Below are 19,577 nucleotides of genomic sequence, written 5' to 3' on the forward strand. Positions count from 1 at the left end.
TCCAATCACAAACAAAAGCCAGAGAGGTGGGGTGTTGCAGGTGTGCAGATCTTGGGTTTCTGTGGCGGTCACCCTCGCCCTTGCATTATAAGAGCGAAACCCGGGCTTTTCTGGGATTTGTCTGCTGCACCAGAGAATAATGATTGACGACCACCATCAGAAGACTGCGCTGGGCATCGTGCTCGCTTTTGCCATTCTTGGAGGCATTGCTGTTCTTCTTCGGCTCTGGAGTCGATGGCTATCACGATCTGCGCTCACCAGCGGTATGTACTGACAATCCCGTCCTGACTCCAGTGATCTGCATTTCACTGTCATATATGCTGGTGGCACTTGCTCATGAAATTCTTTGCAGATGACTGCTTTATCCTTGCTGGATATGTAAGATCGGCGGACCTGACAGCGAAGGGTACAAATTGACATACTATCTATAGGTTCTTGCCGTATCTCAATCCGTCACCTCATGGTACTGTAAGTGATTATAGTCTAAAGACAACATTGGAACAGTGGCTGATCTTGAGATAGACATCAAAACCAACTATGTCGGTATTCACATTTGGGATGTACCCAAAGACTATAACCCAAGACCAGGGCTAGTGGTAAGCCCAATTCACTATTTTTCGAAAGATCAAAGGTTGACAGGGCCCAATGCTACAGTGGAATTTTGCCAACCAGCTCATCTATAATCCGGCCTTGACCCTGGTCAAAGTGTCGATCCTTCTTTTCTTGCGCCGACTGGACTCACGCTCACGAATTGTCAAGTACCTCATTTGGAGCTCAATGGCTGTGGTAGTCGGACTATTTGTTACTGTTATACTGGTTGATATTTTCCAATGCCACCCAGTGGCCTACGTCTACGATCAAACCATCCCAGGCGGCAAATGCATCAACCAGGGTGCATTCTATGTCTCGACTGCCGCACTCAATCTCTTCACCGATCTGATGGTACTTTCAATCCCCATCATCATCACATGGCGTCTGCAAATGCCTCTCCGCCGCAAGATCGCCGTGTGTATCATTCTGTGTCTTGGTGGAGTGTAAGTTATCTTCGAGCTCCGTCCCTAGCTAAATCCCACCTAACACCCTTCAAAGAGCAACCGCAATCGGCGTCTGGCGCATCATCATCCTCGCCAATGCCTTCATCTCAAAGAAGAAAAACCTCGACCCAACCTACGCAGTTGGCTTCTGCAGCTCAGCAGTAGAAGTCAACGTGGCTGTAGTAACAGCTTGCGCCCCCTCTTTGAAAGCAATCAGCACGAAATTCCTCCCAAGACTCCTGGGAAGCTCCAACGGAGGCGGCAAGTCAACCTACGGTGGCGGCACTGGCTCCGGAACAAGAAGTGGCTCTCAAAAACGCGGCATCTCCCATATCTCACACATTTTCTCACATCGCAGGTCGCATACCAAGTCTTCGCCATCGCGCTCTACCGAGGACGATGGATATGAAATGGCAGATCCGCTGGGCGGGCCGCGTGTTGACATCGGCACTGGCTCAGAGCCCTTTGATATGCGAAAGTATAAGCGTGGCGCTGATAGTCCTAGCTTTATAAGTTCTGATGATGATGGTGTGTCGGGGATTGTCAAGACTACTGATATTTCGGTTGGGTATGTCATGGAGCCTGGGCAGCAGGAAGGTCGGTCGAATGATGCGAGACCTGCCAGTGCTGATAGTTGGGTTTGAAGGATTGCTCAGTGTATAGAACTCATAGATGATTCAGATCAATTTCTTTTTAATATTTTATAACGAATGTCCTCTCCCAGCAAACGCGTCTAGTAAACTTGGATGACGTTTTGTGCTGGGTCCTAATCTTCTTCGCATGAAGCCATATCTCAATTGTACTATAAATTAGATACAAATGCAACTTCAAGTCAAATAGTTCTTATTGGCTATAATTCTTCCGAACATAATACAAGTGCTATGGTTGGAGTTGTGCATGTCCATGCAGCCTTCTCGGCGATATGAACTGATTGGAGATGCCGAGAGCCTATCAGAGAACTACGACGAGTTGGACTTCCCCGCATTGAGATTCTTATAAGTTTTTTCGGCTGACCTTTGTGAACTTGACTTTCATTTTGATTCTTGTGATTTCAATTGTACACATCTCAAGCTATGGCGACCAAATACGACCTTCCTTTCACGGTATGTAGATGGCCCGCATCTGTTGGCGGGGTGTTCGGCGAGATGTCCGAACTTCTCCGCTCGAGCTTCATTGTTGGACCTCAAGCTGGAAATGAAGCTAACACAAGGCCGTATAGCTATCAGACCCAACTCTGTTGAATGTTGATTCCTTCGTCGATGGCCAATGGGTCGAGGCAAAGAGTGGGAAGCGGTTTGAAGTACTCGGTAGGCAGCATTAAATATGCTCCGATTTACAAGACCACAACTAACTGATGCCACTTACCTGCAGACCCTGGTACTGACAAACCATGGGCTAGCTGCCCCAATAATGCAGTAGAAGATGTCACTGCAGCCGTAGAAACCGCCCACGCAGCATTTGAACAATTCCGCAAAGTCAACCCGCGCCAACGAGCAAAGTGGCTGCTAAAATGGCACGACCTCACGCTAGCCGCGAAAGAAGATCTCGCCCAAATCGTCACACACGAAACTGGCAAGCCGCTAGCCGAAGCATACGGAGAGATTGACTACTCCCTCGGCTTCTTGTGGTGGTTTGCAGGCGAGGCAGAGCGAATTCAGGGCACCGTTTCCACCGCAGCAGCACCAAACCGACGACTATTCACTATTAAACAGCCGATTGGAGTAGCTGCTGCACTGGTCCCGTGGAACTTCCCAGTTGCCATGGTACTGCGTAAGGTCGGCGCTGCGATGGCTGCCGGTTGCACGATGGTTGTGAAGCCAAGTCCTGAGACGCCGATCTCTGCACTCGTGTTGGCAGAGTTAGCGCAGCGTGCGGGCATTCCGGCTGGCGTTTTCAATGTTCTGACAACGGATTTGGAGAACACACCGTCGTTGAGTGAGGCGCTTTGCAAGCATCCACTTGTGAAGAAGGTGACTTTCACTGGATCGACGCGTGTCGGTAAGCTAGTAGCTTCTCACTGCGCGCATGGTCTCAAGAAAGTGACTCTTGAGCTTGGTGGTAACTGTCCCTTCATCGTCTTTGACGATGCCAACCTGGACCAGGCACTTGAGCAGTTGATGGCGCTGAAGTGGCGCCATGCTGGTCAGGCTTGTATTACTGCCAACCGAATCTATGTTCAGGCTGGAGTTTATGATCAGTTTGCTGCTCTTCTGAAAAAGCGTACTGCTGCTCTAATCGTTGGACATGGTGCTGCGGCTGGTACTACTATGGGCCCTTTGACCACACCCCGCAGCATCGAAAAGGCTACTGCTCAGATTGAAGATGCTCGTCGTCTCGGGGCGGATGTTCTGCTTGGTGGAAATCCTGTTGCTAAGCCGGGTTACTTCTTTGAGCCAACCATTTTATCGGGAATGACGGAAGAGATGCTCATCTCGCAAGAGGAATCATTTGCACCTATTGCTGCGCTGTACAGATTTGACACCGAGGAACAGGCAGTCAAGCTGGCTAATGATACCAGCATGGGCCTGGCCAGTTATGCTTTCACAAAGAACATTGATCGTATGTGGCGTCTGCTGGAGAACCTGGAGGCAGGCATGATCGGAATGAACACAGGTAAGTGTTTTCGAGAAAAAAAAAACAGGCAATATAAGCTAATGATTTCAAATAGGTAATCAATCGGCTGCTGAGTCGCCTTTCGGTGGCATCAAGGAGTCTGGATATGGCAAGGAGAGTGGAAAGGACGTTGCAGTCAACGAATACTTGGTGACCAAGACGGGAACATTGACACTTGAGGGTCAATACTGAAGAAGTCGTTCCATACAGTAGTGAACCATTAGTCTCAGTCAACCACAGAAGTCCAAACGGATATCGCCTTTCCGTTAACCCTTTTTGACAAGTATTACTCCTCTCGCTTTAGTGTGCCTAGCCAACTCACTAGCCGATTCAATTGAATTCAGTATCTATGTTTTCAAACAAATATCGAACATCAAACGTCAAACAGAGTTGAAAAGAGAAGATCGAGATTCACTGTAGTATAACTTCGTATAGATGACCGCATTGGGAATGACCAACGCACGGACCTTGATAGACTGGCAGCTTCTACTTGTTTCGCTTCACAACACTCCTCATCTTCACTGCCATACTACACCATACCGCTCTGTATTCTGGGCTTCTGTATTTGACTGAGAAAAGCTCTTTGTGCCTCTCACTCTCCGGTGAAAACAAGGATCGAGACAACGAAAAAAATTCAACATCCCCCACGTAACTTCAATTTTTCGCTACTTTTTACATCTTCAACCTCTTGGAAATTCTCGAGATGGACAGCCTTGATACACTTCGCCACATCATTCGACATCATGCGATCATCGATAATCATGCGCATAACCTGCTGAACCAGGAGTCGGCCAGTGATCTTGACAGCTACCCACTGGAAGCCATTACTTCCGAAGCCCACGGCCAAGCCTTGGAAAATGCCCGAACTACGTTGCCTTTGCTACGAGCTACGAACCAGCTTGCCGAGCTGTATGGTAGCCCCTGTGAAAACTGGGATGATGTCCTGTCAGCCCATGATCGTTGGGTCCGAGAGGACTACGACGGATTGATCCGCCGATCATTGAAAGGAACCCATGCACTGCTACTTGACGATCTTCTTGGCGATGATGAAGATATCGAAAAGTATGACTGGCATGATAGCTTCACTGTGTCAGCCACGAAGCGCATTGTCCGCATTGAAGCCGTTGCGGCGGATTTGATTCTTCAATTGGCCAGTAGCGAGCGCAAGGCTGGCGAAACAGTTTGGAACAACTTCCGTCAACGATTCCAAGATGCCCTTTCGGAGGCCATGGAAGATCCCAACGTCGTTGGCTTCAAGTCGGTTGTGTGTTACCGCACAGGGTTGGACGTGGATCCTTATTCATCCGATGATACTACGTTGGCAGGCTCGCTTGTGCGCACTCTTGACTCTGGGACTGTAAGATCTGGTTTCCGAGTTGAGGACAAGCCATTGAATGACTGGCTTGTTCAGCAGACATTGAAAGCCATCTCTTTCAAGAAAATGGCTGGTGTCGTGAAACCGTTGCAATTTCACACTGGTCTGGGTGATAACGATATCAACCTGGTGCGAGCTAATCCGGCATATTTGCAACCGTTGATTGCCCAGTATTCCAAGGCAGATATAATTTTACTGCACTCGGCATATCCTTATACTCGGGAAGCAGGTTACCTGGCCAGTGTGTACCCCAATGTCTATCTAGACCTTGGCGAGGTATTTCCCATGGTCAGCCGAGACGCCCAGGAAACTATCTTGCGACAAAGCTTTGAGCTCACGCCTGCCAACCGTCTTCTTTGGAGTACAGACGGACACTATCACCCCGAGACGTTCTGGCTGGCTAACCGTCAGTTCCGCCAGGCCCTTGAGATAGTAAGTTACAACTCTCCGATCGTCTTTCCATACTTATTCATATGCTTTCTAGGTACTGGTCGACTACGTCCAGAAAGGTGATTATACTACTTCACAAGCTACAAAAGTCGCTGCCGACATTCTGTTCCATAATTCCAATCGCCTCTACGGACTTAAATTGACCCCGGAATACACACCTGGAGTTCCTTTAGGCGCGCTATAAAGAAACGCTGGCTATGTAGGAGTGTGTACTGGTATGTCACATCCCTCGTATTGGTCAATTCGCCATTTGCTTGGTTTTAAATTGACGAGTCGTTTCTTTAGTTGATCCTTCTACTCTTTCCGACGATCAACGCTCGGTCGGCACTTGGTGTCACGACTCCGCTGCCCAAGTCCCTCCCCAGCCTCGAGGTGCTTGAGAGCGACGAGCCTCTTAAGGCTCCGCTGGGAACAGAGCTTGTTAGGAACTATAGTGTTGTTAAACGGGCCGAGTCGGGCCGTTTCGTGTCCATGTCGGAAGAAGCATGCCAAATGTGGCTTCTCAAGCGATACTAAACACTCGTATGATTTCAATGGAGGAAGGGACAGTGGTTAGACTATGTAAGTATATGAATTTTTCGTATGTTATGTGGAAAGAAGTATGATCATGAACTATTTCCATGTCATAATGTCCTGATGTCAAATCCTGCCAGATTCTTCACATAGATCACAGGCTCAGTATAGTAATCAAGAATATATGCATGAGCATGCCGGCTGAAGTAACCTCAAGGTGTAAGCACCTCGGTAGTTTACTTGATGCATAAGTATAGAATCAAATGCAAGAGGCGAAAAAAAAAACAATCGGGAGAATAGTGTAGACAAACATAAGTGAGATTAACTCCGGCCGTGGCTTCCCATGTACTCAGCTTAATTCGGCCTTGTCACAAATGAATTGCGTTATTCGTGAATATTTCAAACAATAGGGGTTTGAGGTTTGTTTTTGGGAGTGAAGAAGGCGAGAGGAAAAAGAACGGAGAAACCAATGAGAAGAATAACCAAAACGTAATCGTATTCGTTGTCTGATTTGTTGGTATTGGGTATGTTAACACAACATAGCAATACCGATCAATTGACCAGACTGACAAAGGTTCGAAATGTAGAGCGTGGTAAATGAAACAGAAGTATAAGTGATTGGGGGTTGGTAGAGATGAAGGAAGAGAGGAGCAACGGAGAAGGGAGAATGAAGAGAGTAGTGAGGTGGCTAAAACAGAATGCCATGTGACGCACGATAACAGGGAGTCAATGAAGCTAAGATCTCAGATGAACGGGAGAAAACAAGGACAGTAAAGATTGCACACCATCTCAACACAGCATAGGTGGTCAAGACTGCTTCAGTTCTTTCTCCATTGCATTATTTTCCCACTCACCCAGAAGCCGAGAGACTTCCCTGAACGAGACAGGCTTAGTGAGGAACAAATCGACACCAGAGGCCATAGCGTCAGACTCATCGCGTGAGCTGCTGAGCCCTGTCAAGGCAATAATGATGGCAGGCTTGCGGCCATCTTCGTCCTTTTCTAATGAACGAATGGCACGAGTAGCCTCAAAGCCATTCATGACAGGCATGGAAATGTCCATGAAGATAATATCGTATCCGCTCTGCATGCGCTCGACAGCCTCCACTGCCAACTTGCCATTCTCGGCAGCATCCAGCTCGGTGAGCTGGCGCTTTTTCAAGAATGTCATCATCAGATTGAGATTGATCCGGTTGTCGTCAACGACCAGGACGCGAGCCAGGCGCGAAGAGCTGATTGAGCCATCCACTAATGGTGGCGGCAAGGAGGCAGCGATAATCTCTTCGGGTAATGAGGTAATGACTGATGGCCCTGCCGGGGGTGAAGTACGCAACTTTTTGAGACGAGTCGCTGGTAACTTCAGCTCCGGGGCACTTCTGGCACCGACAGAAGATGGAGAACTGACGGGAGACACTGCAGAATGCAATGATGAAGTCCTAATAGGGAGATCGATTGGCTGCATGACGGATGCAGGTGTCCCGGATGCCGATCGATTTTGAGCTAGACTTCTTGCCACGCTTCGCGCTAACTTGTGTGGCCCGCAAGGACGGCGAATGATGTTCACAGAAGAAGCAAGAGGCAACCACTCGGACAGCGCACCGGTATAATCCACGGATTTGTGACATAAAATAAGCAAAGCGGGTAAAGTGACCGCTGGAGCGAGCTCGCGGAATTGCGGCAAGTCGTTTTCATCAATCAGGACAAGGTCAACTGTGTTTTCAGTTGACCACGAGACAAGCTCAATGTCGTACCATTCTGTCAGATAACGAGCGATCTCGGACCAATTGGAATGACTCGTGACCCCAGCTGGGTCAACGCCCCAAATCGCGGCTCGTTTCCCTGGATATCCTTCGCGCAGTAAAAGGGTTTGGGTCAGAGTTTCCCGATGCTGAATGAGCTGCCCAGATGACTCGATAGCAGGACTTTCCTTGCCAACAGGACGAGCCAGAGGAAGGGATACATGTACGGTGGTACCTTCTCCAGGTCGGCTACGAATGCGAATAGTTCCACTCAAGGCCTTGACCAAGCTTCGCACGATAGACAATCCTAGACCGGTGCCCACAGCTAAGGAATCCTCCTGAGCAAAAGGTGTGTAAAGCTTGCCACGTAAAAACTCCTCCGATATACCCTTGCCCGTGTCAGTGACGGTCAACGTGACTAAGTCCTCGAGGCCTTGCCGGCGCGATCGTCCTTCGGAGTGAGTTGACGCTTCTAACTGCAAAGTGACACGGCCAGCTTCCGTATACTTCATCGCGTTTCCGAACACGTTCATGATAATGCGGCGTAAAGCACCAGGCTGGGTGCGGTAGACCCAATCCCCATACGCCACATCCATGACAACCTCCACATTAGACCGCGCACTTTGCGATTTGGTGTGATGCGGCATCAACACGGGCAGATCAGCCGACGCGGTTGAGCTTTGCCCGTAAGCATGGCCAAGACAGATGCCTTCCACGACCTCTTCGGTTAATATGGCGAGATCCGTGGCTACGTATGTGTCGAGATGATAGGCAAGCTTGTCCGTTCCTTTGAAATCGAGCGGTTTCTCTTTCCTGCGTTTCATTGATTTCCATGTCCGTTCCAGAGATACCACTTTACTGAAATCAAGTACTTGGTTCATTGTATCCAGTAGGGTCCGGCCACATGCATTGACAGTCTCTAGCAACGAGTCTTGGAATTCGTTGAGGTGAGTGCTGTTCAAGAACTCGGCAGCAGCTAAAATTCCATGAAGTGGACTGCGAAGTTCATGACTAAACCAGTTGTCAGTCTGTGCTCCCCTGGTGCTATGTCTCGGGAAAAGCTGGAAGGAACACTTTACACCAAAACTGAAGGGTAATAATACTCACGATATGCTGCCGATGAAATCGCCTTTCTGGCGATCGGCAATGAGAGATTCGACGCGGCTATACTCGGCCATGATAGAGGATGAAAATCCAAGCACTGAGCTCAGTTCAACTGAAGTGGAAAACACCTGGGTCTCGACAGTACTCCAGCAGAAACACCCTGCAAACCATTGAGAGGCAACGGCATTCCATAATGGCACGAACATGATTTGCGTAGCATTCGGGAAGTACTGGTTCAACGTGCTGTTCTCTGCGGCCTTGCGCCTTTTCCGCGTGAGTTTGGAGAGCTCAGGTGGTGGAGGCGGTGGGGCGTCGGACAGAGAGCGACTGGAGGAACTATTTGTAGGTGTCAGGGGACCTATGGTGTCCTGTGAATGTTGATCATCGTCATCTGACGTTGAAATGAGTCCATCGCGATGGAAAGACCAGAGCTTTCCCCTAGGATAGCGACGAAGCATTAATTGCAGGAATGATCGATCCAAGTTGGCCGCAGCGCAAGTAGCCATTGAGCCAGCCTGAGGGGCGAATGGCTCATCATTTGTGGACGCTGACAACACCGGAGCAGGTCCACCTGAATCAGAAGAATCACTTCCACTATTTAAATCCAACGTGGGGCTGTTGTTTGCTTCAAGGAAGATAACGCCACTTTCGCCATTCAAGTCAAGACTCTCTCGAAGTAGGTTTGCAGCCCTGCGGAAGCACCAAGAATTTCCCTGCGAATCATCTGGCGGTAGACAATTTTGTGAAGCGCCCGTTAACCATTCCGGAAGAGAGCTGCCTAGACCGGTACCGGAGGTTCCTGTATCCAGCTTCGATTCGGATGGTTGTGAACTGAAGGAGGCCGCATCGTTGCTAGGGGATCTGCCGTTCGGTGAGTTGTTAGATGCCCGTTGCGATGCATTGTCTGCACTGTTGCCACGTGAGCTGCGCGAGGCACTGATCCGATTAGTCGGGTTTGAATTGATGGACCGTTCGTTCGGCGGACTGGTCGATGGCCCCTGGAACCCATCCTGTACGCTGTTTCCAGGTGAGCCACCCGAGAGACTGTTTTTATAGGATGCCGCTGACAAAGGAGCGGTGCTGCCGGTGCGTGATGGGTCCACGCTATCAACAAAGCTGGAGCTTCCTTCCACGAAATAGCTCAGTCCTCGGGAGAGGCGTGCCGCCCGGCGTCCTTCGGAAGCTTGCCTGCAAATTCTCAAATAGTCCATGACAAGCATTGACAGCGATCCCAGTGTGTCCTTCTCCAGAGGAGTCAATCCGTTCCGAGGTTTGGTGTCCAACGCGAAAAAGCACCCTAAATTGATGTTGTTCTCGGTGGTCAAGGGAGTTCCCGCATAGAACCGAAAGTGTGGGTCGTTTTCGACAAAGGGCTGGCGCTTATAACGATCATGCTCGCTCATGTCGTTGACAAGTAGAAATTGATACTCGGCGGTCTCGCGATTGTTGGGTGGCAATGAAACAGTGTCCTGTCGTTTGATGCGTCAAAATCATGGTATGAGGATTCTGATCAATTTGATCTTGGTCGACAGTGGCTCCGTATGTGCTAGCAGGCCGCAAAGAGCAAAACTTACCTTGCACACTCTCCACACTCTGCGGGTATCGGACGCCCCGAACCAAATGTGATCTTTCTCATCGTGAACCGAAGCGTCATTCAAGTTAAGACTTCTTGTGGCTTCGGCAATAATATGTTGTCTGTCGCGATCCGTCACAGCGATGACAACTCGCTCGACGTTCAGACGTAAGGCAGCCAGTTGAGCAAATGCAGTCAAAGTGCTGTTTGAGGTGCCCAAGATCAGAGCGTCACGGCCAAGTGCAGTCGATGGACGGAATCTATCGGACTCCAAGGGCGCCGAGCCTTCAGAGACTGGCGGTGTGTTGATATTGCCTGAAGAGCTAGAGAATGGGAACTCCTCGCTCGTCGGAACCCAAGACGGTACCACGCTAGGTTGTATGGAAGGCTGGTAGTAGCGGTAAAGCTCCCTCGCCCTGCGATCCGCATTGTGCTCAACGTGTCTCTCCGTCCGAACGTCTTCCATAGTTTGCCAATTGCGAGGGGGAAGTTTGAATGCAATGTTGCATCCTCCTACTCCAACTTGTGAGATTCGAGTTGAACGGTCGGATTGCGAGGACCGTTGGGAGTCGACGAGGCTCGAGAGGTTCGGGTGGCAGCAGGGGACTCAACGGGGCAGCGACGGGAAAGGAGTGACTGAAAAGGGAGGCGAGTGTCGGAGTGGTCGGCGTGGCTTGATCAGTCATAGGCAAAATGGAGCGGAAAGTGGAAATCCTAGATCCAAAAACAGAAACCGCTCTCCACATACAACCAAAAATAAAGTAGCGAGTCAGATGAAGCGCAGACTTTACTGTACAGTGTAGAGAATGAGAAAGGGTTCAGCCACTCGCGCAGGTAGGGATCTAATGTCAGGTGGAGACCAGCATTGGCGAGGGGTGGAGGGGATAAATGCTCCATATGATTTGATTAGTGAGATCGGACGCTCGGTGCACAATTGGAGTCGTGTACACTGGAGATCGACCGCTTCATCAACCCTCCCACTCGTGGCCTGGCACAGCATTGTGGGATCGACATTATTACTGTAAAGAACGCAACTCGATGTCGTTGGCTATGCATATGAACATGGCGGGAAGTGGCTTGATGTGGGCATCCACAGTGGCGAGAAGAAACCTCGAATGTGGAGGGAAGAGGGTTTTGAGTGGCTGTGAGGTCTACTGATGACCCAGTGGCGGCCTGAGGCCACCGATAATTGGTCAACCTCAGGCAACATTATTGGCCAGGAAGATCAGGCACAAACATTGATTGAAAGTGGGTCCAGGGTGAACTCGGCAATTTCTAGAATATTCAATAATCTTCAACCTTTAACTCACCTCTTGTGGTGATTGTTGGTATTCTACATGTACTGTATCATTACTGTAGCCCACTACAGTACATCGACTCATCAGCACTTGACATTCTGCAGTAAGCCATTGTCGTCATTCAAGCCACCCTGCGTGCGCCATTTACAGTACTGTAGCGCCGTTTTAAGCCCATGACGTCGGTGGCAAGATCATATGGCCGCCCTGCATGAGGACCCCATTAATCCCGTACTGTAGTCAGATAAGCATTGAGCTATGGGTGATCAACTCCACTATATGTGCCAGCTAAGGATGGCAATGTCTTTCAATTAAGGTCAGTCTGTATTATCCATATCAATGTCTCAAGCTTTAGCAGTCATTCCTACGAGTTATTGCCTGTAATTGCGCCCCAAATATATGCCGCCCACGATCCGAGTACCAACAGCGCTAGTGCTCCAAAGCTGACAAGGGAGATATTGCGAGTGCGGTGACGCTCCGTCATCAAGCTGCGCTCTCGAATCCTTTCAATAATGGCTGCCCCCGAAGTCAATCGCTTTTGCCGAGTCCACTGAAGGGGTGCCAGGTTGTCGGTTGTGAAGGAACCGATTAGAATAGCCGATCCAACCACCAAGGATCCAGCAGCAAGAACAAGGTATACTTGCACGACTCGGTGGTATGAATCATCATCTGCATCCTGTAGAGCTCCGGTGATGATGCGAATAATGATGCTCATGCTTTCATAATCATAATGTCAGCTCTAAATTTCAATAGTGAGCGATATGGTCAATCTTACGCGTTGTTCATGGTGACCTTCAATGCATATGCAGACCCAAAGACGGATTGGTGCCAGAGCGTGGTGCGAATACTATCAATGACGGAGGTAGGTCCAAAGGACAGGGCAATGGCATAGATGCCGAACGATGCTCCCGTACCTGCTTCGGATGTTGCGAAGTTGATGAGCACCATACTCAGCATCATACCAAGGCCGCAAGTGAACACTAGAATACTGAAATCAGTAACCCGTCAAAAATCCCAGGATTTTTAATACACTCACAGACAGATGCTCGGTTGCCGAGCACATCAATAAAAACACCCACACAAGGAACGAGGAAGAACCCTGTTCATTGTCAGTCTGATTTCAAATATTGCAACCATCTTCTGAGTGACACCATACCTGCATATTGTGACAGGGAGCTATACCACCCCGCCTTGATGGAATCAACATTGAACCGCTTCTCGGCCAACTCGGTGGCATTCTGGCTAAAGACGGTGGCCGCACTTGTCTGAAACACAGAGAACGCCATGATGGACCAAAACATCCAGGGTAGCTCGAACATCTTCCGGAATTCGAACTTTTTGTTCTTCTCTGTGAGCTGCTCTTTGGTCGCTGCGTCATACCGCCCCTTGTATCTGCGGTTGCAGTACTTGTTGAAGAACCAGAAGAGCGCACTGGCTAAGTTGGTGAATAAGTTCATGAAAACTGACGTCCAAAATACCCATGCGAAATTACCGGTTTTCTGCGCAATCATTAGCTTTTCTTCGATCTTTCTGATTCGAATACCTACCTTCGCAATGATATTGGCTGTCGACTTTCCAACAAATCCACCGATCTTACCAATTGCAAGCTCAAAGGCGAGCGTAGAAGCAAACCCATTACTAGGAGAGAACCAGGACGAAAACATCTTGTATTGAGCGACTTGTGTGGCGATGTCACCCAGAGCAAGGACGATCCGCCCTCCGATCATGAAGTTAAACGAGCGCACAGTTGTGGCAGCCGCGACGAGGATTGATCCGATGGTGTACACGAAGTTTCCGTAGACAATCATTTCTATACAAAAGGAAGATTGTCAGTATTTTCAATTGGTAAGCTTCATGCATTGGTTCATTAACACACCAGCTCCGCCGATCCGGTCGGTAACTATACCACTGGCCAGAAGCAGCACGGTGGCCATAAAATTCTCGCTTGCTTCTAGAAGTGAAAACTGAACATTGTCGATGTGCATTTGCTGCGATGAACTGATCAGTCGGCCTGACGTAGTTCATCAATGAAATTTCTCGTACTTTTTTGATCGTGCTCTTCATAGCACCTGTGACTCCGGAACTCCAGTGCGAGCCAAAGCTAATACACGAAATCAAAAGGACCGCGCAAAGCTTGGCAAGCAGAGGGGGTGATGTCTTTCCATCATCAGAGTCACTGTCAGAAGATCTCTCAGAAGGAGTAGATTTCTCTTCGACGACAGGCTCAGAGACCACATCCACCATCGTCTTTGAAGCCGACCCGTCGACAGCCATGATCACCTTTGATCTGATATTATCCCAGAACAAGAACACAAGGGCAGGTGGTGCAAATTGCCAACAGTATTTACTGAATTTAGGACTACCCCGAAATCTAAGAACCTTACTCTTTATAAGTCAATCACCCTCGGAGATTGATAGAAAGTTTCAACAGAACTTGGCATCATAACAGGCCAAGAGTGGCACACAAGTCCGAATCTCTTGGCCAGCGGTTCTTGGCCAGCGGTGAAATACGTAAAAAGAGCAGGGAAAAACATGTCTAGCGGAGTAGTCCTGCGGAGTCTCGATCAGATAAAGTCGACGTGAATCGGGGGTTTGACCTAAAGAGAGCTCGATGGACGCCTATTTTAAGTTCCAGTGCTCCATATCGGAGGAACGTCGGCGGAAATGGCTTGGTCTGCTTTCTCCAACGGCGATTTTGACGACGATTTGATCCACTGTGGAATCGTCCAAGCATCTCTCGGGCCCTTTTCGAGACACGAGGCTCCCTGCTCTGCAACGTTGGATTCTTCAACTAGTAACAGGCCCCGACGCTTGGCTCCGAGATCCCGCTCCGCAAGCTCAGACCGTCTCAGACCACGCTCGGATTTAAGGAGGATTTTTTATCTGATCTTACGAGAATTATGCGTGAAAATGAATTTGTACAGTTTTATTAGTAAGAGCAAGACTGCCTTCACAGGTTACTCCGGTAAAAACACGTAATAGATCCACGAATGCCACTCGTAATTCAAAAAGAAAAAGAAAAAAATCAACTCTTAATAGATGAATGCAGATGCAAACGCCAACAAGAAACAGGAAAGATCCCGATGATTCTATGAACCCCCGAGGACGCCCGATATATGAACGTGCCAAGCCGAGAAGAGACATGCGATGTTCCAGACAATCGCCACAGCCAAGATTCTCCTAGTGTATGTGCAGATTGAAACATGTGCAAATCAGAAGATAGCGCAGAAGACAGAATAAGGATCTAGATTAGAACCGTTCCATGAGCTGCTTGCGCACTGTCCACATGCGAGCTCGTTTGCCGTAGATATACATTGGAATCGTCATGAGCATGAAAAACAGCTGGATACCGCCGATGACGAGAAAGACATCCTTGGAGCCCTCGGCATCCAGCCAGTCGACGATGAACAGAGAGAAAATAAGGCCGTGGAGAATATCTATGACAAAAGGGTTAGATGGGACGAAGAAAATAAGAAATAAGGATTGGGGTGACATACTCTTGCTGAAATTCAATGTGACAAGCGCCTCGCCAGCATATTGACGATAGCTGTCCACGCAGAAAGTAATGGCGGTAGTACTGCCCAAGCAGCAGCCGAAAGAGATAAGTCCGAAGAAGATAGTAGGCACGATCCAATTGTCCTTGATCTCAGCACTCCAGCCAAAGGCCATTAATCCGATGACAGTAGACAAAGCGATGGGAATTGCCATGACAAGACGGAACTCGGGCTCGTAGATGCCGCCGTTGCGTTTGGTGAGATACCGGGTGATGATATCGGAGACCTTGCCGGCTACTGCAGTTCCCAAGAGACCGCCAACGAAGGGCGAGACGTAGACCAGACCAGTCTGAAGTGCAGTGAAGTTGTAATGCGCTCTGCCCTGGTAAAGATGGGCAACGGACTCTGAGAGCACGATCAACCAGCCGACAGACAGTGCGTAGACTACTGTTGACCAGAGTACAGATGGGTAGGCGAACAGAATGAATGGTCGCACAGCAACTCTGAACCAACTGTCTTGTGCTATTCTTCCATTCCATATTCCGAGGAGTTGAGAGTATGGGATCTTCGGGCGCTCACGGAGCCGATTAGTGTACTGAAGGGTTGCGGTGATAGGTGTTCCAGTAGGCTCTTGTGATTCAGTCCTTGCAGGTGAACGAGATGCCTCCAAGTCATCAGGGTTTGCCCCCGGTACAAGAGCATGAGGTGGAACTTGCAGGAAATCACCAGTCTTCTCGGTGACAGGAGTGGGTTGTTCGGAATTGATTTGATCGCCAGTGGTGGTATTTTCAGCACCAGGGGTGAAGTCAGTCTTTTCGATGTCAGTTCCGTGGCTTTCACCTCCCGCTTGATCATCTGCAAATCCAACATGCGTATTCTTGGACCTTTTCGTTGACAGGTTCAAATCAGAGTGATCTATAGGCTCCGTAGACTCTTCTGGTATTTGAACATGCGGGCGTCTCCCGCGGAACGGATGATGGACGATGTCAGAGACGCTGCGGCCTCCAAGGCGTGGGCGCTTGTGCTTGTGCTGACGAGGACGAGGAGTGCGGTCCCAAAATGTCTCGGGGACAAAGAAGAAGAGCAGTATCAGACATGCGCCTACGATGATCGCGACAATCCAGAATACCCAGCGCCAGGTCAGACCTCCAATGATAGCAGCACTCACTAGGGGGATAAGATTCTTTCCTCCCAGTAGTAGTAGTGTGTAGATGCCAACTCGGTAAGCTCTCTCATGCAAGAAGTAAATCTCGGCGATGGTAGCAGAGGGAAGACACTCAACCGGGCTCACTGCAAAGCCTTGGAAGATACGAGCGACGACGAGACTGGGGTAGTTCGGTGATGCTGCACACCAGATTGCTGAGATAATGAACATGGACGCCCCCAAGAGGTATACAGGCCGTTTTCCAAAGAGAATCGCAGTAGGCGACATCACGACTGATCCCAGACCTAGGCCCAACATGTAGAATCCAGTAGTGTAGGCAACTTGCTGCGTACTGACATTGTATTGGTCTGCAACCTCATTGAATCCAGCCGCTAAGATCGGAGTCATACCGCCTCCCATCAGGCAGTAGAAGCCGAGCGAGAGCAGTGCGGCATCTCTCTGCCAGACTGGCCAGTTCAAAGGGTCGTTCACAGAGTCATCTGGCTGCGGATCAAGGACGAACTGTCCATCGGGTGTTTTCTTCTTTGGCACCGCGGAGCGGGATCGAGAAGTAGATCGTGAGCGAGGGTAAGACGAAATCGAGGATGCTGAGGTCCGATGCGGCTGATGTCTCATGCCCAAAGGTTCATTGCGATTCGATGATAGGAGAAGGACCGTTCCTTAAATGAACCAAAAGTCAGTCACTTGTTCAGTGTTGCATATAGATCGCCTCTCAACTTACCAGGTACTTCGTCAGTTTGCTTGTCACTGAGAATTCCTAGTGTCGATTTCGCACGATAAGGCACATCGTCGCCAGACTCGGTATTTTCTGTCGGTTTTCCTCCAAAGAATCGCTTCCAACGCGAAGTGGTAGGCTGTTGGTGGACCACATCTGTTGCGACGTTCTCCTCCACCGTCGATAAGCGGCCTTCTGCGGGTGATACCATTTTGTGTAGAGGTACTAGAGCCGATATGGGCTTTCTAGAAGACTTGCCAAACAAGTAAGCTATGCACATGTTAGCGAGTGTTACAAAATTTCATGGTTTGGCCTGATGCAAGCACTTGAAGATGATGACTCGACCATGAGGGTGGGGAATTCACATTTATCTTGGATCCTGTCGCCCACAGGGAACAGTGTAATCTCCCCAGAACAACTCCTGGAGTCTGGTGTCAAGCCCAAAAATGTCGTCGGGAAGAAGCACCTCGTGAAACCGCCTAAAAATGAAGATAGGACTGATAAGAATGATAAAAAAAGGACGAAGCGATCAACGCTTGTGAATCAACCCAGACGGGTATAAATCACTCCAAGGCATAGTTTGAAGAGATCAAAAATCAAGAGATTGAATAGAGGATATATATATATAGAAAGAGAGAGAGAGTGAGAGTGAGAGTCGTATATCACGCGGAGGGAGATAAAGAAGATGATGTGATCGACGATCTCATGTGGCAGAGGGGGCGGTGAGTCGTCCAAAGGTACCCGTTCAGTACCACGCCGGTCGCACGCTTGCGAAGCCTAATTTAGGTAGCCTTCGAGTATCTTTGCTTTTGAGGTTATAGATCCAATTTACCCTCTTGCATAGGTGAGTGAGTGTAGAATGCAGATGAGTTGCCTTAGACTGTGACGCAGGGCCCTCTGTCAATCCCCCGATAAGCACACCGTTTCCGGACAGTGCCAACCTCGACAAGCACGATGTCGTGAATCCGCATCTCATGGGCCCAGTAAGCAGCGTTGATGAGCAGGTGGAGCTGGGACCACGCATTACGCGCCAGATAATGCAGTTTGGACCGGAATTCTATGCACGCAACCACGTTGTCCATGCCTGTACATCCGATCCCTGCCCGTGTCAATCTACGGTGAAGCTTAATAGCACTCAACTCGACCGAATCGTCCAATGCACACGGCCATTCTTGGGGGAATGCCAAGTCAAGCCATCCCGGTTCATACCTCGCGTTTGCGGAAAGAGTTTCACTGCACTGATTCGAGGCTATCGAGTGACATGTGTTCAATGGAGTTTCGGCGCTGACTGCTCAGATGATGTCTGGAGGGGTCTCAGCTGACTTGATGGGCGTTTGGCTGCCGTCATTGTGCAGATCGCTGATTGCGGGGGAACAAGGACTCCTGGGGCTTCTCTATACCGTTAGTCTTGAATCGTTTCCATTGTGCTCGGGCTACTGATGCGGTCATTGAAGTCTGTGGTTGCCTTGTTGTCCTATACCATGCTTGATGCCGGGGCAGACTGTTCCAGGTCTTGGAAACAGAAGAAAGAAAATGGATATCAGCGGTTAGGATCGACAGACTATTTTGGGGTATTTATTTATGGATATTTTACTTCATTTGGCGGAGGGGTTGTTTTGCTCCTCACAATTGACTTAGACTAAATCAAATAGCTGATAGGTAGCATTGCCCTCCTTGATCGCATGTCGAGTTCCAATTGCGGCTCAAGGTCTCAGGGGGCTTCACTCATAACATAAGTTTGGGTGTACCTTCATTCTTTCACCAGCTTCGGTCCAATTAGAAGTGCACTGAGGTGTTCCTGGCATTTTTCAAAACATTCACCTTTCTCCGCGGGATCAAGATTGGTTTGGAAGGACCCTGATCGACACGTTGGTGAGATCGTGTACCTTGCAGAGGAAGACGGGGGGGGGGGGGGGGGGGCTTTACTGAAGATATATGGCGATGTGCTTGAACAAAGCCCCCTGGGCGCTTGAACTGTGTATGAAATGACTTTTTATGGCTACTATATCACCTAAAACGTAGAATAAGATTCATGCCATCAAAACAAGGTAAGTTGCTGTGAACCTCCCTGAGGGTCCAGTTCAGGATTTGGAACATTATTGTACTGTATGTTCCTATTGGCACTTGAGTAACAGTCAACTTTAAAACCCTTCAGCATATTGATACTTAAGACACCAAATATAATGCATGAAACAAACAGCAAGTTGCTCATTGCATCCGGTGAATCACATCGACGGGATTACCAGCCCGTTTCCGGGAAGTCACGTGCACCCCCCTTTGCCCGTCCAGACAGGAAATAGCTCGTGTTGTCTCCTATAGTCCCTTGATTTTCTTGATTCCACATACTCTATATTAATATCGTTAACTCTTCCTACGTCGCTCCTTCAAATTTGCCTGACCGTGGTGGTCCTGGCCTCGAATCTCCGTACGCGACTAGGTGTCGTGGCATCAAAGAATTCTTCCACTTTCGATAACAGCTTTCTGTCCCTTACATCTCTTGTCCCTCAG

At 49.1% G+C, this 19,577-nt stretch overlaps 6 protein-coding genes across 6 annotated transcripts; 3 read left to right on the forward strand and 3 right to left on the reverse strand.

Moving 5' to 3' along the window:
* Positions 1-139: 139 nt before the first annotated feature.
* On the forward strand, positions 140-1,678 carry N7511_004423 (uncharacterized protein; the record flags this gene model as incomplete). Its single annotated transcript, XM_057126848.1, has 6 exons — positions 140-263; positions 353-378; positions 432-468; positions 523-596; positions 655-1,034; positions 1,090-1,678. 6 exons carry the CDS (start codon positions 140-142, stop codon positions 1,676-1,678), a joined length of 1,230 nt encoding a protein of 409 aa, XP_056985738.1.
* Positions 1,679-2,107: 429 nt separating this feature from the next.
* N7511_004424 (NAD-dependent succinate-semialdehyde dehydrogenase) lies at positions 2,108-3,839 on the forward strand (the record flags this gene model as incomplete). The annotated part of the gene is made up of 4 exons (XM_057126849.1): positions 2,108-2,137; positions 2,254-2,341; positions 2,406-3,647; positions 3,703-3,839. The coding sequence occupies 4 exons, from the start codon at positions 2,108-2,110 to the stop codon at positions 3,837-3,839; spliced, it is 1,497 nt and encodes a 498-aa protein (XP_056985739.1).
* A 511-nt stretch (positions 3,840-4,350) lies between these two features.
* fluG (uncharacterized protein) lies at positions 4,351-5,988 on the forward strand (the record flags this gene model as incomplete). Its single annotated transcript, XM_057126850.1, has 2 exons — positions 4,351-5,454; positions 5,758-5,988. The coding sequence occupies 2 exons, from the start codon at positions 4,351-4,353 to the stop codon at positions 5,986-5,988; spliced, it is 1,335 nt and encodes a 444-aa protein (XP_056985740.1).
* An 804-nt stretch (positions 5,989-6,792) lies between these two features.
* Positions 6,793-10,866, reverse strand: N7511_004426 (uncharacterized protein; the record flags this gene model as incomplete). Its single annotated transcript, XM_057126851.1, has 3 exons — positions 6,793-8,734; positions 8,831-10,296; positions 10,402-10,866. The coding sequence occupies 3 exons, from the start codon at positions 10,864-10,866 to the stop codon at positions 6,793-6,795; spliced, it is 3,873 nt and encodes a 1,290-aa protein (XP_056985741.1).
* Positions 10,867-12,059: 1,193 nt separating this feature from the next.
* On the reverse strand, positions 12,060-13,969 carry N7511_004427 (putative MFS transporter; the record flags this gene model as incomplete). The annotated part of the gene is made up of 7 exons (XM_057126852.1): positions 12,060-12,411; positions 12,471-12,675; positions 12,732-12,794; positions 12,852-13,194; positions 13,243-13,505; positions 13,572-13,683; positions 13,739-13,969. 7 exons carry the CDS (start codon positions 13,967-13,969, stop codon positions 12,060-12,062), a joined length of 1,569 nt encoding a protein of 522 aa, XP_056985742.1.
* Positions 13,970-14,944: 975 nt separating this feature from the next.
* Positions 14,945-17,280, reverse strand: N7511_004428 (putative MFS transporter; the record flags this gene model as incomplete). The annotated part of the gene is made up of 3 exons (XM_057126853.1): positions 14,945-15,132; positions 15,193-17,013; positions 17,076-17,280. The coding sequence occupies 3 exons, from the start codon at positions 17,278-17,280 to the stop codon at positions 14,945-14,947; spliced, it is 2,214 nt and encodes a 737-aa protein (XP_056985743.1).
* Positions 17,281-19,577: the final 2,297 nt, after the last annotated feature.

The sequence above is a fragment of the Penicillium nucicola genome, assembly GCF_028828085.1.
Source record: "Penicillium nucicola strain IBT 29836 chromosome Unknown utg000003l, whole genome shotgun sequence".
Lineage (NCBI taxonomy): Eukaryota > Fungi > Ascomycota > Eurotiomycetes > Eurotiales > Aspergillaceae > Penicillium > Penicillium nucicola.